The sequence below is a fragment of the Grammomys surdaster genome, unplaced genomic scaffold (assembly GCF_004785775.1).
Source record: "Grammomys surdaster isolate TR1022 unplaced genomic scaffold, NIH_TR_1.0 125600, whole genome shotgun sequence".
NCBI lineage: Eukaryota > Metazoa > Chordata > Mammalia > Rodentia > Muridae > Grammomys > Grammomys surdaster.
The window spans coordinates 76,373-89,749 of NW_021620443.1; the positions used below are offsets into that span (position 1 = coordinate 76,373).

The 13,377-nt window shown below is 43.7% G+C and overlaps 1 protein-coding gene across 4 annotated transcripts in view; it reads right to left on the reverse strand.

Moving 5' to 3' along the window:
• Nucleotides 1-251: 251 nt before the first annotated feature.
• Nucleotides 252-13,377, reverse strand: part of Nck2 (NCK adaptor protein 2) — a 122,274-nt gene continuing 109,148 nt past the window's right edge. For all 4 annotated transcript variants that reach the window (XM_028786826.1, XM_028786825.1, XM_028786829.1 and 1 more), the window contains exon 5: nt 252-1,589. In XM_028786826.1, coding sequence (XP_028642659.1) covers nt 1,395-1,589 — 195 coding nt within the window. In that variant the 3' untranslated portion in view covers nt 252-1,394. The remainder of the gene's footprint in view (nt 1,590-13,377) is intronic.

The window sequence follows — 13,377 nt, forward strand, 5'->3', positions numbered from 1 at the left end:
ACTTTCTTTTGAGGCCAGGCACATGGACTAGTTAGAAGGCCTCAGCAGCCAGCTCTCAGGCTGTCTTCAGTGCTAGGATCAGACACATGTGACCAACATCCGAAGTTCTGTGGGTGCCAAGGATCTGAAGTCAGGTCCTCATGCTGGCTACAGCGACAATCCATCTTCCTTTTCTGGTCTGCCTTCCATGACTCCTATGGCTGTTCCTTCTCCAGAAGAGGGTCCGGTCTCCCAAAATACAACACACAGCCTTGTCATAATACTTTTTTTTTTATTACAATATTCAAAAAACTGGGTATGCAAGTTTAGGGGATCCCAAGACCCCTTCTTCAATTGTAGGAATGTGCCATCTCAAGACTCTATAGTCAAACTATAAAGAAGTTCAAATGTAAAGAAAAATGAAAATGCAATTTCTTCATAAACATTCTGTTACTACTAATCACATATTCTTTTGTAAACCCTGAAAAATTTCCCTGTAAAGCAAATAATATATATATAATATACACATATTATATATATATATATATAGTGTATGTATAAAGTATTGGTAGCTCCCCTTCCCAAGAGATCAGCTGTTTACCTTAATCATCTGTTATTAGTGTCAACAAACAGCTACAGATACATATTACTTTGAGAATTAAATACATCATTGTGAAATTCACACAAGCCAAAGGGCAAAAGCACTATGTGGATGGCACACCTGGGGTACACCACCAGAGTATCTTTCTTTCTGCGCTGCCATCTCCATCTTTTGCAGACCAACTCTCACCAAAACCCTCTTTTATTGCAAGCACAGCCTCAAAGGCACTGGACAGTTCCCTCATCATCATCTCCCCAGGGTTTCCAGTATTGCTATCCGCACATTTTTGGACTCCTGCAGAACCTGGAGCCACAAAAAAAAACAAAAAAAAAAACCAAAAACAAAACCCAAAAAAACACAAACAAAAAAAAGCAGGCCCAGGACACAGGCTGCTGGCCTGGACCAGCATAGCTGATGAGAGGCACCAAACACCCATGGACACAGCTCTTGGAGTGTGTGCCAAGGTCACATATTCACTTCATACAGACTCACTATCCTCTGAATAAGCCCCAGTGTCTGTCTCTCTGTCTCTCTCTCTCTGTGTGTATGCGTATAAGGTTTCAAACAGCCTGTTTCCAACAGAAAGGAAAAAAGCTCCCGCTGACCCTCACCACCAGAAGGTGGTGGCCATGGGCATGGCTGTGAGGGCCCAGGTCGCTATGGTTGACCAACAGGGCTGAAAAGAAGGACAGATTGGGCCACAGAGGTGATCCAGGCCACATGGGTGGAGGTGGCCAGAAGTGTTGGGCTCTGGGAGGTGGAGGTGGCAGCGAGGCCCACAGTGGGCAGGGCATGAGGGGGCCAATGGCTGCTTTCACTGCAGGGCTCGGACGAGGTAGAGCTTCTCCCCGTGCTCGCTGGTGAAGATGGGGGCCTTCTTGTAGTGCTCCACAAGCTCGTCCATGCTGTGGAATCGCCGCTGCCCAATGCAGTACACGCTGTCCACCAGCTGCACCTTGAAGTGCTTGTTCCTCCCTGATGCTTTGAGAGACACGGAGAAGTCACTGGGCTGAGGAGGAAGCAGAAGGGAGTTACCAGGAGGGTTAGGGTTAGGGTCTGCCTAACAAGCACTGCATTCACCCAGTGTCCTCAGCCTGACTGGCAGCCCGGGGCTCTCAGGTTCACAGTGAAGCACTAATGAAATTCTCCTTCCCAAGGATTCAGGATAAATGCACTCTGGCTCTGTGACACGTAGGAACTCATTACAGAGAGAATGACAGCTGGGTTAACCTCGAGGCAGAAGAATCCTGAGATTTCCATTTCCCCAAATTATTCCTGACAAACTGGGAATTATTCAAAGTGATTTTCATGCAGGCAGAAAACTGGAAGTGTTTCTTCTGATTTCTATTAAAATTTAAGCTCTTTAACAATAGATACTGTCAAGGCAGTGGACAACGTGGGTGTATTTTAGAGTTTGTAATGTCCCAGAGATGGCTCCACAGTGGTTCAAGCAGTGAGAAAAAGGCTACATTCAGTGATGGGCTCCGTGCCTTAATTATCGAGTATATTTTGGGGTATGCTAGTGTTTTAAATAAAATTGGTCATCTAGTTCATTTCCTAAAAGCCAACAGGAAGGCCACTGTATAGAGGTATCAACTGATTCAATGTTTACTAAATGCTGAGTACACACCAGGCGACCTATGCCCTGCACATCTGCATATAACTCAGACTTCAACCGCCACCCAGTAAAGATGGTGGGTACAGAGGCTGTTCCACGAGTGTGTGTAGACACAATTTAGGCATTGTGCTTTGTGTGTATGAAGGAATATATACATTTGTGAAAGTTGTCTGTAAGAGTCGCTAGGAATGTAAAGCATGTGTATGCCTGTGTATGTATGAGTGCGGAGAGTACATGTTTGAGCACTTTGTTTGAGCACTTGTGGTAGAATTAGGAAAGGCTTCTACAGACAAAGGAGCCGAGGCTGAGCTACGGGCAGCAGTGGCTTGCTTGCACTGTGTATGGGTCCTATGGTGGAGAAAAAAAGACCTACCATTCTGTGGCACTAAAAAGACAGTGTGGCTCAATACGAAGGGAAGAGGACTCAGACCTTGGACCCCTTTCACTCCCACTCATGGTGTTTCTGAACTGTGCTCTGTCCCCTGGTTGGCCATTCTCTACAGGCTGTTCTCAAAAGTCTAGTTGCCTGGGCAGGGTCAGGATGTCCCTCAGGACTCACCTTGAAGCAGTAAGTCCCCACCCATGACAGGACCTCCTTCTAAGTCTGCCCCTGCTTGTTCCCATCCCTAGGGACTTGCTGCTACTCAGGAGCCAGGAGCTGACCCTCTCTCCCAGCAGGACCTCCATGCAAAACTAACAAAAACCAGTGGTTTGTCTGGTAGGGTGGGCAAGTCCTACAAAGAGCCATGTTTACTATTGGTCACTTCAAGATAGGAGCCTGGAACAGTTCAAACTTAGTAGGCAACAGGGTTACCTATCAGCCACAGCTTCTTGAAGAAAGGAATGCTAATGATAGCAGTTTGAATTTTTATCTCTAGGGCTGGGTAGCTTGGAGGAGGTCCAGTAAGAGATGGGCCTTGGGGTATAGGTTTTCAGCATCATGGTCATGCATGAGCCCCTGGGTAGGCAAGACACAGAACCTGACACCTTTTTCAAAGGATCACAGAACTCTGATGCCACAGATGCACATGGCAACAGGCCCCATGAACATCATCTATAACAGACAGACCTTTTTATGCTCCAAGGTCCACAGTAATGCTGAAAAGTGTTATTTGTTTTCTTTTGGAATATTTGAATTGTCAGCACCATTGTTCCTGACTTGGGACGTCAATATTAAGTAGCGTTACTTGAATGTAACCAAGTGATAGTCCAACCATTGACCTGATGACTAAGATAGCTACAGATGGATACAAGTTAGCCTCAGTATTTTGGGTGGCTCACTTGGAAAGTGAACAACAGGTGCTACTTAAAAGGCACACACTGCACACACTGGCACTAAGGTCACCAGACAGTCATCAGACAATTGAGTACAATGGCACAAACAAGTTAGGAGCTGATCAATTCTCTCCCAGTGGTTCCATGGGGGTTATATCTTAGTTCCTCACTATTAATATTCTATAAGTAGGTCTAAGATGGGGTGCCCTCCCTGTGTCAGCTTGCCACGAGCCAGACTGTTCTACTTGGATGGTTTGTTAATCAACCAAGACAAAGCAGCTTTGTTTTTAGGGGTGGTAACTGGGGATGGTTGTAGCAGACATATGATATGCCTTGTGTTTGTTAACTAAGATGACTTTCTGAACAGGGAAATTTGCTTTTAGTCAAATTCTTAATTTGATACCATGATGTGTATGGGCTTGCTATAGTACAGCAGTAAAATGATGCAGGAAAGGAATTTTAATTTCATGGGCTTTTTGAGTGAAACCTTAAAGTCAAGGGCACACAATCAACTCATGCTAAGCAGGAATACCAGGGAGTCTAGAGCATTCTTAATTCAAATTGATAAGACTTTCCTCAGGCAATCTGAAAATGAACAATCGATACCAGTAGACATCACTTCATGTTATAGGACCCTATTGCCTCTCAACAAAACGTTTAGATTTTAGATTTTTTAAAAAAATTGGAGTATAAACATATATAATTGTTTGGGGATGTGACCAGAATCTGAAATACTAATTTAGGTAAACCATATATATATCATGATTAACAATTCCCTCCCTTCTTCCTTTCCTTTCTTTCCCAGATCTGAGGAGTAAACCTACTGAACTAAATCCCCAACCCTGACAGTATAAGTTTTTAAAAATACTTTAAAATAATGTTTTACTTTCACCCATGTCAGATTATTAATGAGAGACCTCCTCCCCAGTACCTCTGGACCCGTTTACATGCTGTCTGGAGATGACGGAACTCAGTGACCCCCAGACTTTATGAAGTCTGGGGACTTTATGAAGGGAGGATTTTAAGCCTGCTCCAGAAACAGAAACTCACCACCAGCAGGACCAGGTCACCTGTGTTGGAGGCTACAGCCACCTGGGTTCCAACAGACCTTGGGCCAGCCACCAAGAGTACTGTAATCACTAATAAATAAACATACAGCCACTAGGAAAGATGTGAATGTGATTCATGAGCAAAGAAGTTCAGAAATGGAGGCCCATGGCCAACTGTCCTGGTAATCTACAAGGATGCCTTCCTTGTTCTGTCTGGCCAGTCCCAATGGAAAGCTTCCCCCATGGGATTGCTAGGACATTTGAGAAAGGGTTAATACTTACTCCTATCACATGACCTGAGTCTACTGGAGACAGGAGCTATTCTGGACCCCAAACAAATCTACCTCAAAGAACAGCACCAGGCAGTGGAATGAGACCTAGAAAGATTACCCATCTGTCTTCCCTGGTCTGTTCTGAACCTCTTGTGCCTGCTTTTAGGAACAGACTTAGGGAAAATAGACGAAATAGCCTGATGCCACATACCTCCTGTCAAAAAACAGTAAGGTACTGTGGTATGATCCAATATTCTGAAACAAAGATTGTCTGAGAACCTGTGTACAGGTTTTTCAAACATACTGAGAACGGGGTATGAGCATAGTTCCCTGGGAGAATGCTTTCCTAGCATGTTTTACCTACCTCTACCTTTCATCCCCAGCTCTATAAAACAAGACATAAGACACTGGTGGAGGCTGTAGCCACCCAGCATGATTTAGCATTTCCCTGGAACCACACCAGGCCCTCTGCAAGGCTGTGTGAGTGTAACACAACAAGGCAGCTGACTCAACCAGATAGAGAGTTCCAAAGGAGAATTCAAATTTATCTTTGCCCATTTGGGTTTCATTCTGGTCAGTAGAAGCCTGTCATTGAATAGGCTCCACACTCCAGAGGAAGGGGTTGTGAAGAATGGTTTAACACCTTCTTCTACCATTTTATATACTGTAGCCATCAGACCTTTCTATGGCCAGGCTACGCTTTGGCTATGCTAAGACTGCACCTTCTCTAATCTGAAACATCTGCCTCTATGCCCTCTCTTTGTTCTCCCATTTGGACTCCTCCCTGGGCTCCACAAGTTCTCCCAACACTGAATCTGGTTGATGTTCCTCTGAGCTGATGACTGGGCCACCTTCACATTCCCGAATGCCGGACTGTTCTGTCCATCCCTTTCTCTGCCTATTTCTTTGTTCTGACACGGTTCTGTTTTCTTCATGACCCAGTGGGAACCAAGAGTATTAACAATGAGTATAATCCATCCACAGATGTCAAGAATGATCTTTAATATTCTTTCCTCCATCTCTGAGAGCTTAATAAGCATTAAAGTGATGTGTTTTCTAAGCATGCTGACTGTAAGGAAATAAGGGAAGAGGGAACTTTACAACTGGTTTTTAATTAACCTTAAAATTTATCATCCACTTTGGACTGAAAGGAAATGTCTATGAACCTGAGCCAGACACTGCTCTCTGTCAAGCTTGAGTGAGCTGCACTTAAGTTGATATTTTCTGCATTTCAAAGAGGGCAGTCTATTGGTTTCTTATCAAACCCTACATCCCTTCCCTTCTTTTCATTTGGGGAATATTTTTTTTCCCTTTTTACTTCAGTAGGGTAAACATCCTGTGTCTGAAGATGTTCACTGATCTCCAAATGGAGAACCAATACATGAGAGGTAAAAATGGCTGTACTGAGTAACACCTTGTTTGCCATCTTCCCTGGCTGTCCAATGCAGCCTCTTTTTAAGTCAAAACTGACTGAAATGTTTCGATCAATGCTGGTGGCACTTGCTCTTTCTTTACTCCACAGGCCTAAACAGAACCCACAGAATACCAAACATGCATTTCACTAGTGTGAAAAAAACTCATTTTAGTAAAGAAAACTAATTCTCAACTAGAGAATAACTTTTAAGTCCCACCTGCCTAAAACGTAGAAACTATCAGAGTTCTCAAGATCATCTTCAAACAGAACTCTTCGGATGTCTACCCTTTCCTGCCCACCCCCATAGCTTTCCCCAATACAATATTTTATTGTACAGACTTTAAGAATATTGACCTTCTTTGTCTGGCCACAGTGTTTTACTGCATATAACTAAAGAACATGTTTTGTTTCTTTGTTGCTTTATAGCTCAGGTTGATCTGGAACCTACCATGTAGCTGGTCTTGAACTCTTCCTACCTCAGCCTCCTGATTGCTGGGACCATAGCTATGAACCACTATGCCCAGTTTGAACAGTGGTAATAATTTTACCATGAAGTATGTTTAGGGGGCTTCAAACAAGCATACATCCCACAAGGCAGGCCTTCTCAAGTCCCAGTATCAGATTCACGGGAGGAGGAGGGGCCTGGCACTCTGTATTTCTAGCAAGTTTGTTGCTGACAATGATGCTACTTGTCTAACAAGTACAGCCACTGAGCTCCTGCAGTGGATTCTGTTTCATGCCTGATGCTTATCATAAAACTGGAACTTTAAAAAGGGAAACAGTACAGCACGGAAGGTGAATGTGGGATTCCACCATGGTTACCACACATGACATTTAACGAGCGCAGCAGACTCCATGGCATAAAAATGCTACTTCTAACTCCACTGCTCCTGCCATGCCATCAGGCTTCGTCAAGGAAATGTTGAGAAACATTATTGTGGGAAACATATGTAGGTCTTCAAAAAATTAACGTTGATTTACCATTTGATTCAGCGAACCTACCGAAGGGCATACCTAAGAGAATTTAAAGTAGAAACTTAAATATTCATATACCCACAATCACAGCAGCATCATGAATAATTAGAAAACAAAACTAGAAACACCCTGAAAATCTACCACCAGATGAATAGATACAGAAAATGGAATATTACTCACTATTGAAGGACAATTTCTAAAATATCACAACAACATAAATGAACTCTGAGGACATTAAAACTGAAATAAAATCAGGGACAACCACCACAAAATTCCACTTATAAGAGGTCCCTAAGTATACAAACTCACAGTGAGAAAGGAATCTGAGGGGAGAGGGCAGTTAGGGGGCCAGCGTCCAATGAGGACAGAGTTTCAGTTTGGACAGTAAGGAAGCTCTGAAGAGTAACAGCTGCACAATGATGTGAAAGCACCCACTGACTGAAATGGACACTTAAAAACTGTTGAGACAGCCGATTTGGTTTTAAAGACATTTTACCACACACACAAAAGAGGTAAAGGTTAAATGACGATTTACGAAAGATCTGACAAACCTTGATGGGAATCCAGGAAACGGAAGTCCCACAGTGGGTGGGGAGGCTGTTCCCTTCCTACCACAGAAGCCACCAGCAGTGGGCATGGGAAGTCATGGGGAGGAGGCACTGTCCCCAAGTGGTGCCTCTTGGAGATCAAACAGAGCTTTTGCCCATTTGAGACACCTGCTATTTCAGTTTTTCTTAGGGACCAGAAAAAACAGTCGAGATGGCCCCAGCATCAGGGACTCTCTGGACTTCCTAGCTCATTCTTCTACAGATACATCTCTGTCCACCTCTCAAAAATCCTAGGGACACTTGACTGCCTGTGGTTGCTGGAGCCACTGTGCCTCTCTGGAGCAGATGGCATTAATAACATGCTGGGGACGGAATGCAGGCACAAGGACGAACTGTGAAAGTGGTTATAAAGCTAGCTGTTCTAGTTTCAATCTATCATAGTTCTTTTTTTTTTATTTTTATTTATTTATTATATGTAAGTACACTGTAGCTGTCTTCAGACATCCGACAAGAGGGTATCAGATATCATTACAGATGGTTGTGAGCCACCATGTGGTTGCTGGGATTTGAACTCATGACCTCTGGAAGAGCAGTCAGTGCTCTTAACCACTGAGCCATCTCACCAGCCCCCTCTATCACAGTTCTTTATTCTTTGTGGATGCTAAGTCTGTAGCAGTTAGCGGACAGTGAACATGTAAAGCTGTAAGTGACAGTCCACAGCTTCAGGATGGCCCACTTAATGCTATGGAGGGTCACAGAGATGGGTAGAGTCTGGGCCTGGGCAAAGTGTCTGTGTGGCTGCCTTGAACAAGCTCTACGACGATTTTATCTGCGCGTTCCTTTAAACATAAAGCTTTCTTGTGGAATTTCTTTGCGGAATGGCAAAGAACTCTTCATAGGACACTGACGTAGCTTCAGGTGTGAGACAGGAAGTACCCACTCCTCCTTTTCCACCCCAGAAGCCCCACATGGGCTTGCTGATCCACAGACCTCAGTCCTTACTCTGCATGTGTTTTATTAAAGACAAACACATTCCGACTCCATGTCTACCGTCTCATCTCAAGACTACTTTCCACAGCATGCTTGTGGGATTGCCAGTAGGCAAGCCAAACCCTTACAAATCCTTTCTCTGTGAGGCAAAGCAAAGTCTCCATCTGTAAGACACACGCTCGTGTCTACTGCAGTCACGGTAAAAAAAACAAAAAAAAAACAAAAAAAAAAAACATGCAAACCAGACAAAAACCAAATAGCAAAAAAGCCAACCCCAGGAGCTCACCCTCAGTACAGTTCACACAGTAGCCACACGGGCACTTCAGGGAATCAAGTGATGAAGGTATAGTTATTTGATCCTGGGTTTTAAGTTTCTTTTTTCATTATACTTTTACATATTCTGGGTGAAAAACATTTCTCTCCTGAACTAACAATTTTGCAAGAACTCTACATAAATCTTTATGCAAAAAGGAGCTACTGATCGAAGGGATTTTAATGAGAACATTTCTGAACACTCTTTAAGGCTGAACTGTCAATTTGACATTTTAGTCAGAAGAGCTGCTTTAGCCGACAGTGGATGGTCTCTTCTCCCCTTCCCATGCTGGCAGGCCTGAAGTGCTAGCATCCAGACCTTTTAGCAGTAGCAGCAACAGTACTCCAGAGGCCAGGGGGCTGACTCACTCCAGCTAGCAATACAATCAACCCCGCACACGAACAGAACATAGGAGGAACTGGGCAACCCTATACAGCTCTGTTAGGCTCAGAGGAGACTCTTTCCACTGCACATACTCAACTTACCCCTGAGAGGCTTAACAGGTTTTAGGCTTCAATGCCAAGCAAGGTAGGCATGGTTAAGTGTTCCTGACATATCCCTGGGCTGACTCTCATTGAAAGGGATGTTCAGGGGGGATAGAAAAAGCACCTGGCTCAAGCCTGGAGGCCAGCCAAGACCTTTCAGAAGATAGGCAGAATGGAATTGGAAAGATTTGTGTTTCCCAAGATGGTACATATGTTGTGCTACAGAAGGTAGGGGTGTGGTGTGCTCTCCACATTTGTACTGAGCTCTGGACAGGCAAAAGCCAAAGCTGAAGGAAATGATGGCTCGGAGTATGTGATTTGTGAGAGCTAGACACATTGCTGAGGTAACTGAGAGGCTACCTACAGGGTAATGAAGATGAGCGAGGGATGTTTTATCATCACTGTCCAGACAGCTGTTGCCTCGGATGACTCATCTCACAGATACACTGTGATTCCCAAGTTGTTGTAGGCTCTTCTCTATTTTCTACATTCCTACAGTTCTACATTTCACTCAGAGGTCAACACGGATTCAGCACTGTAGGTCTAGTATGCTTTGCTCAAAATACTTGGGACCAGAAACTCTAGAGTTTGGAATATGTGCATGTACACGATGAGCCATTTTTTAGTAAGAGCTAGCCTCTCAAACTAATCACATTCTTTTCCCAGGTCCCAGACAGTGGCATGCTGTCTGTTTTAAATCGAGTACTGAAGATCAAAGGCTAGTGAGGAGAAGTCTGCCTCCAAGGGCCCTGGCTTACTTGAGAATGAGTGAACCAGCCAGGCAATGAACAATGGCTCTTAGAAAAAGACCCCATTCTAAACTGGAAAATCAACCTAGCTACAAACCCCGTGATCTACAATGGTGACCTGCCCACAGATATGCTGGAGCAATAGTGGTATAAAAACACTGCAGGAATAAGCATCCATTGTATCATTGGATTTGAGGCTCATGTTTGGCTACTGCTTTAGGTGGCCAAGAACTTGTGACTGGACAGACCATGAGCCTTGGAGAAAACCAAATACTATTGTTCTTCTGAAGTAGCATAGCAATAAAATGACCCCAAATGACATACTGCTATACCCCCAGATCAGTGCCCTGCTCAGCCATCAGAGAAGCTTCTTCTTTCAGTGGATGGTAACTAATACAGAGACGACTCACAACTGGACAATGTGTTGAGAATGAGAGATTTTAGAACACTTGGTACTAACAAGAACATCTTCATCAAGCTCCTCCCTTTAGAGCTTAGGGTTCTGTGTAGAAAAGGAGGTAGGAAGAGTGTGAGAGCCAGAGGGGATGAGGACCCTAAGGAAAGAGCGTCTTCCAGCCACATCAAGACTGAGGCACATATGATCTCTCCCAGAGTCCGTGGCAGCAAGAACAGGGTGTGTCCATGTGCGAGCTAGATGGACTACCTCTAGCCTAGCCTAGCCCTACCTCTGAGAAGATAAAGGAGACACAGGGCTCCACCTCTAACTAAGAAGCTATCTGCAACTGTCAGCCACTTCAAAAGGAAAAATTACTTTTCTCCAATGGAATCTAACTGGTTACAGTACGCACACTTGAGGGTAAGCCTCACGTCCAGCAGGAGATGATTAACACAAATGAACTCAGCAGCATCTTTGAAAACTTTCTGTCTCACATTTTGTTTGTTTTCTGTCTTCCTTGTCTTTTGGATGTACATTATGGTTTCTCATTTTGTGTTTTTTGTATGCGTGGGGTTTTTTTCTTTAACAATTTTTGTTTGATATTTTTTATTCCCTGTTTAAGAGAGATAGAAAGGGAGGGAGGAGCCATGGAATTTAGAGATGGGTGAGATTCAGGGTAGGGGAAATCATGATCAGAATATATTAGATTAAAATAGTTTTAAAGAATCAGAATAGGTAGGTTTATTTGGTATTGTACAAAAAGCCTGACCAAAAAAAAAAAAAAAAAAGACTTTTCCCAAAACAGGACAGCAATGGCTAGTTTTAGGTCAATTCAATACAACCTAGAGTCATTCTGGAAGGGGGAGCCTCAAGTGAAAAAACATCTGCAATAGACTGGCTTGTGGGCAAGTCTGCTGTGCATTTTAACTGGTAACTGATGTGAAAGGGCACAGCTTACCGTGGGCAGTGACACCCCCAGGCTGGTGGCTCAGGTTTTATCAGTAGGCTGAGAAAGCCATGAAGAGAAAGCCAGTCAGCGGCATTCCGTCATGGCTTCTGTGTCAGTTCCAGCCTTCAGGTTTCTGCCCTGATATCCTTCAACAATGGATTGTGATATGGAAGATATATGCTAGATAAACTGTTTCCTCCAGAAGATTCTTTCAGTCATGGTGTTTATCACAGAAATAGAAACTCTAAGACAAGAAGAGATAAATATGGACGCTGCTCAGGGTAACCTGCTTTTTCCTAATGCCAACTTCATTAGGGGCTGAGCCGTGGGCTAGGGAGATGGACAACACAAACCCTAAGGATCTGCCTTAACTGCTTCTGTCTTCCAAGATGACCCAGAAAGAGCTTACATTCTGAAATGCTAAGAGGATGGAAAGGCAGTCATCTCTTTATTTGCAGCTCCTGAGGGGATCTGGATCTGAACTGCACTGTAAGAATCCTCATCTTGACAGACGGGTCAATGAAGTTGTGGTTAGAAATGTTTCTATAAGAAATAAATTCTTAAAGTGTCACAACTCATTATTCTTAAACTATGGTCAGAAATCTTTCTAGAAGAAATACAATTATTTTGGCCCAGAGAGATGACTCAGAGGTGAAGAGTGCTGTTGACTTTTTCAGAGGATGCAGGTTCAATTCTCAGTATTCACACAGTGGGTCACAACCCTCTGTAACTCAGTGCTAGATCTAACACCCTCTTCTGGCCTCAAGGGCACTCCTCCACGCATGTGGTACAAAGACACACATGGTGGCAAAACATCCATATGCATAAAATAAAAAATGTAAATGAATAATTTGAAAGCAAAGAACTCATTAGTGTTTATTTCCCAACCAAGTAGTATTAATTGGCTTTAAAAGGGTGAATGAAACACCCACTGGTTTTGCCTGTGTGGTCAATAAAATATTAAATCTTCTTTATCAAAGGTCTTTTTCCTCTACCTAAAATGAGTGTGAAGCACGACCAACATCAGTCCCTAATAATTATCCCGGCACATCATGCACCAGAGGGGACTTATTAGCTCTCCGAGGATTAAAAGTCTACAGAGGGAGTACTTCCTATGTCATTCCTCCAGATGCTGTCCTCTATCAACCCAGCGCCTTCTGCACCTTTCAGGTCTCCTTCCTTTGCACCAAATGCCTTCCAAGTACCTTTTACAAGGAAAGGGGTCCAGTAACTGAGACAATAAAACACTGACACTTGTACTGCTTGCCAGAAATTAATTTCAAGTACAGCCTCTTAAGCATTCCCATAGAATCAATGGAGGCAAACGTGAGGATTGGATGCCCACTCAGGGAAAGCAGGGCTTCTGTGAGTTTTCTGCGTTGGGCAGATTTAGTTCACAAGTGTTGGTTGACAAGGGAAAATACTGTGCTTCCTTTAGTTTTCAAGAACTGTCATTACAGATAAGCAAACAGAAAAACAGCCAGGAGAGAAAGGATGGTGGGTATTGAACTTGGGGATGGGAGAGTCAAACAGGTTTGTTTGTTTCTTAGTCCAGTACAATGTCAACTGAGTTCTGAATGCCTAGCACTCCCCCAGCCTGGGGAGCACAGAGGAAGCAATGGTCGTTTTACTTGCAATGTACACCTCTCTCCTCAAAAGTACAGACTTTCTTGTACCCCAGGGATGCGTAGATTTTAATACTTCATAGAAAAACAGCGGGCATTTATCAGTGCAGACCATCATCCAGAGCCTTATTCATTGAC